Source organism: Octopus bimaculoides, chromosome 27, assembly GCF_001194135.2.
Source record: "Octopus bimaculoides isolate UCB-OBI-ISO-001 chromosome 27, ASM119413v2, whole genome shotgun sequence".
Classification (NCBI taxonomy): domain Eukaryota; kingdom Metazoa; phylum Mollusca; class Cephalopoda; order Octopoda; family Octopodidae; genus Octopus; species Octopus bimaculoides.
Window position 1 is genome coordinate 8,926,210 of NC_069007.1, and position 5,222 is coordinate 8,931,431.

Genomic DNA, 5,222 nt, shown 5'->3' on the forward strand with positions numbered 1-5,222 from the left:
AAAGATTTGACTTTGAAAAGATGGTAAACTACCAGAATAACCAACTCTGAAGTGCATCTGGCTCCATCGAGGGTAGACTCATAAATCGATGTCAAAATCAATAGTCAATTATGGTTTGAGCAGCTGTGACTGTCACTGGAAGGTCACCCTCATTTTGTGCCCCCGGGGTGTTAAAATTAACATTCTGTGGTATGACGTCAGTGTCTGGGGAGGCTGACCGGAAGGGCGAGTCGACCGGAAGGGGAAACAGGGCAGAGGGAGCCTCGATTGGCGTTCGTGCCCTTTTGAAGGGGGCTGCGGTCAGGACAAGACGTGTTAAGCGACGGTCTAGGTGCGGGAAGGTTTGGGAGAAGCAGCTGCTATACCTGGTGTATATACTTGGTCATATCGAATAAATGTGGTAGTGTCATAATTGTGTTTCTGTTACCATGGCATTGCAACACTCAGACCCGAAATATAATAATATTTTGCTTGGGTCGGGGCAAGCTTCAAGGATCGGATACCGCAAGACGGACTCGCAGTCGAGGAAAGGAAAACCGAGGTAAGGCGATTACATCTACTCGTACGCACACACCACACATTCATCAACATATTAGTGACATTCTGGGAGCTGAACTGCTTCCATGGGTGAATGAGTACTTTCAAAGCGCACTTTGGAGCCTCCAACAGGAATCAATACCATCCCACAGCTACAAACAGACACAACGTTGGATAGGGAAAAACATTCAATCACTTATAAGCAAGGATATATAAATAGCTCTCAAGAAGCCCTGATCTCAACCCATTGAAGTTTTCTGTTTGGTCCATTTTAGAGATGAGGGTCTCAAGCATTCCTCATGATTTGCTCAATGCTCTGAAGGCAAAACAACCCCAGGAATGGGCTTCAATTTCGCAAGAACAGCAGCATACCATGAGTGAAGCATTTGCACCTAGGCTGTGATTTGAAACAAAGTTGGTCATATCGAATAAATGTGGTAGTGTCATAATTGTGTTTCTGTTACCATGGCATTGCAACACTCAGACCCGAAATATAATAATATTTTGCTTAGGCAAAATTGAAAGAAGTTGGTTGCCTTAATTTTGGTACACCCTGTACATACATACATACATACACCCACCACACATATATATCGGTGTATGATTGTTTATGTCTTTCTGGTATGAAAGAACTTAATCATAATGGATCAATCTTGGTTGTTTTGGGAATGAACAGCTTTTTAAACAGATTTTACAAATCTTTGGCTGTTAGAGAAGCTAGGACTTACTCAAACCAACTTCTATCTTTTTCCATTAGTTTCCATCAAGTGGTGAGATATTTGCCCTTATAACATATATTTTTCTGCCAGGCATAAAACATCACCACCTGATTTATCAATCTTACTTTTCAAATATTGTAATTGGTGGAGAGTAGTGTCCATATTATTAGATATCCATACAGCTGACAACCGAATCATTGCATCTCTGACAGCAGCAGTGACAAAAAGTGCTGCCCATAAACTGGTGCATGACAAATATCATAAGGGAATTTGCACAGATGACCAGAAAACAGAAATGATGTTCCAGCAAGTGCAAGAGATTACTGCAATATTCGAGATGAACTGACTGTTGTTGTTGACCTAATTTTCAAAGCTGACAAAATTGTAGTTCCTGCAACACTACAAACAGAAATGTTGAACAGAATTCATGATACTCATTTCAGAGCGACAAAGTGCATACTCAGAGCCAAAGATGTTATCTTCTGGCTAGGAATGACTGTTTAATTGAAGAATTTGTATCAAAATATTCTGAGAGCAGAAAGAGTATCAGGTTTTCATCAAAGGTGTCTACATGATTCTGACAGTCATCATAATCCTAATCACTGAGAAATGTAAATGCTTGCCATGTTTGTTTGAAACAATGAAGAACATTTTTATGCTCTCTTGATTTCAAAGCACTTGTATCAAACAGATGTTTGACTGAGGCAGTAAATACATAAATTTGAACAATTCTGCAAGGTGAGGATTAGTTACTTTGGAGTACATACTCATACAGGCCTAAGCTGCTTACATTAACACAGGTTTAACAGAAAATCAAATTTTAAAATATAATAAAATATTTCCAAACCTATAGGTGTTGTAAAATATGCCGATGTTGTTGCAAAACCTGAAAAGATAAAATATAATTTGTTAAAGTTTGTACTAAACATTAGTAACTGACAATAAAACAATCTTCTTTCACTGTTTCATTAAGGATGGTATAATAATAGAAATCTTGTCTTCTCAAAATCAAGAGCTATCACTTTGTATGGAAACATTTGATTTGTAGTAGTTCGCCACACCTGTCACTTTACACAGACCACTCTTTTCTGTAAGCCATAAATCCATAGTTTACATTGATTGAGTTTGTATCATTATCTGATCCTGAATAAGTCAGATTATATTCTCTGCATATTTCACCATGAACCAGTCCATATAGCATAATTTTTTATGCAAATATTATGTAACATATGGTATATAAACAGGGCAAAATTTTAGCCATTTCTTCACAGACAGAAAAAAATGGCAAACAACTGTAATCGATTTTTGAACCTTATTGGGTTCTCATCATTCTGACCGTCTCCAGAGAAACAAGCAGCAAAACTGTTTATACACTGAACAAATGCAGGAGTTACTCTATGAAGGTATCCCTAATTTGCATACTGAAAGTGTTTAGCACTTTATAAATACCAGTGGCCTGTCAATGGGGATCTTAGTCCACACAACATCAAGGTATGATATAATAAATATGTAAAGTATGGTATAATTATAAACAGGGAAAATTTTAGCTATTTCTCCACACACTGAAAAACGATGAGCAACCTTAATAAATTTTCAAATCTTATTGGGTTCTTATCAGAGGCATCTACATCATTCTGACAGTCTCCATAGAAACAAGCAGCCAAACTGTTTATATACTCAACAAATGCAGCAATTACTCTATGAAGGAGCCCCTAATTTGCATACTGAAAGTGTTTAATACTTAATATTTAATACCAGTGGCCTGTCAACGGGGCTCTTAGTCCACACAGCATCAAGGTATGATATAATTAAATATGTAACATATTTCAAATCTTATTGGGTTCTCATCAGAGGCATCCACATCATTCTGACAGTCTCCAGAAAAACAACTAGCCAAACTGTTTATATACTCAACAAATGCAGCAGTTACTCTATGAAGGAATCCCTAATTTGCATACTGAAAGTGTTTAATACTTAATATTTAATACCAGCTGCCCGTCAATGGGGCTCTTAGTCTAAACAGTATCAAGGTATGATATAATTAAATATGTAACATATGGTATAATTATAAATAGGGCAAATTTTAGCCATTTTTCAGCAGACTGAAAATAATGATGAACAACCTTAATTGATTTTTGAACCGTATCAGGTTTTCATCAAAGGTGTCTACATGATTCTGACAGTCATCATAATCCTAATCACTGAGAAATGTAAATGCTTGCCATGTTTGTTTGAAACAATGAAGAACATCTTTCTCCAAGTTTAAACAAGGAATTCCTTCATCCTTTTAGCTTCCATTTTCATCTGGCCAACATTACAGCTGGCAGCATATTTTGGTACTCGTGCCGGTGGCACGTGTAAAGACATTCGGGCGAGATCGTTGCCAGTGCCACTTGACTGGCTCCTGTGCAGGTGGCACTTAAAATACACCATTTTGAGCATGGCTGTTGCCAGTACCGCCTGACTGGCCCTCATGCCGGTGGCACGTAAAAACACCCACTACACTCTCGGAGTGGTTGGCATTAGGAAGGGCATCCAGCTGTAGAAACTCTGCCAGATCAGATTGGAGCCTGGTGCAGCCATCTGGTTTGCCAGTCCTCAGTCAAATCGTCCAACCCATGCTAGCATGGAAAGCAGACATTAAACGATGAGTGAATGAGATCACCTTGAGTGAATGAGATCCATTTGTTAATGTTTGTCATACATCCTCTGGTCTTACGCAGATTTTTATTGCTGTTTACTCTTAGATTTTCTTGAAAAGCCATGTCAGATAAGACAAAGATTATTCATTATTACGTAACTAGTTGAGATGTAAGATTGCTATGACCAGAACTTTAACATTCTGGTAACATGCACTCGATACTCTTAGCAAACTGGTTGGTGAAGAAGCAGGGAAAGCAGAAGAACAACATACATATTTAGTGTTAACTCTTCAAGCACGTGACAGCCTGTCATCTGCTGGAACTACAAGAGAGGGCACTAAGTCTGTTCTATAAAATGGTTGATAAAATAATGGACAAAAGGCTGGGTGCTGAAGATTTGTTAATCTTGACCTGCTGAGAAAATGACATCTCTAGGACTGGCACCAGAAAAATGCATTCAGTCTCTGATGTAATGTAATTGACAATATTAAGGACATTAACAGTTAAGTCAAATAAGCAAATACAATCATTCATCAACAGGTGCTTGCGTAGTATACTTAAAATTAGATAGCCCGAACACATAAGCAATATGGAGCTATGGCAAAGAACGAATCAAGTTTCGATTAGGGAACAAATATTTAAGAAAAAGTGGAAGTGGATTGGTAGCACAATTAGAGAGGACACACCAAATGTAGCGAAAAGTGCTTTACAGTGGAATCCGGATGGATATAGAAAGAGGGGTAGCTCTAAGAACTCGTGGTGTAGATCAACACAAAAGGAACTAGAGAAAGGGGGACATTCATGGCAGAGTATAAGTACAGAAGCAAGAAATTATGTGAGATGGAATTCAATTATAAGTGGCCTATACACCACGTTGGAGGGTTAAAGGCAAGAAAGAAAGAAGAAGTTGGAAGAAACAAGTCAAAATTAAATCGTATGTGGAAAATGTGGTACTCTGACTCGTTTCTGAGTACAACAGTTCTATATAAGTAATCAAACGTTGAAAACTAATCCAAACTATGAATGGAAACATCACATGAGGATGATGATAAATGTCTATATTGAAGTGGTGAAAGAGAAATGGTTTTACTAAAATATTAAATCTGCAAAATATAGTTATTCACACAACAGTTACAACTAACTCATAGCTGGTTATCTTTGGTTTTAATGATTCATCCACTCTCATTCATGTGTGTGTGTGTGTGTGTGCATGTGTGTTTGTGTGTGCACGTGCGTGTATCCACCATCATCTGACTTTCAATTTGATAGGACTGTATGTGTGTATATGTGTATTTATATATATATATATATATATATATATATA

At 37.7% G+C, this 5,222-nt stretch overlaps 1 protein-coding gene across 1 annotated transcript in view; it reads right to left on the reverse strand.

Moving 5' to 3' along the window:
* Window positions 1–5,222, reverse strand: part of LOC106881592 (uncharacterized) — a 158,543-nt gene that overhangs the window by 115,800 nt on the left and 37,521 nt on the right. Inside the window, exon 26 of the mRNA XM_052977128.1 lies at window positions 2,104–2,142. Coding sequence (XP_052833088.1) covers window positions 2,104–2,142 — 39 coding nt within the window. The remainder of the gene's footprint in view (window positions 1–2,103; window positions 2,143–5,222) is intronic.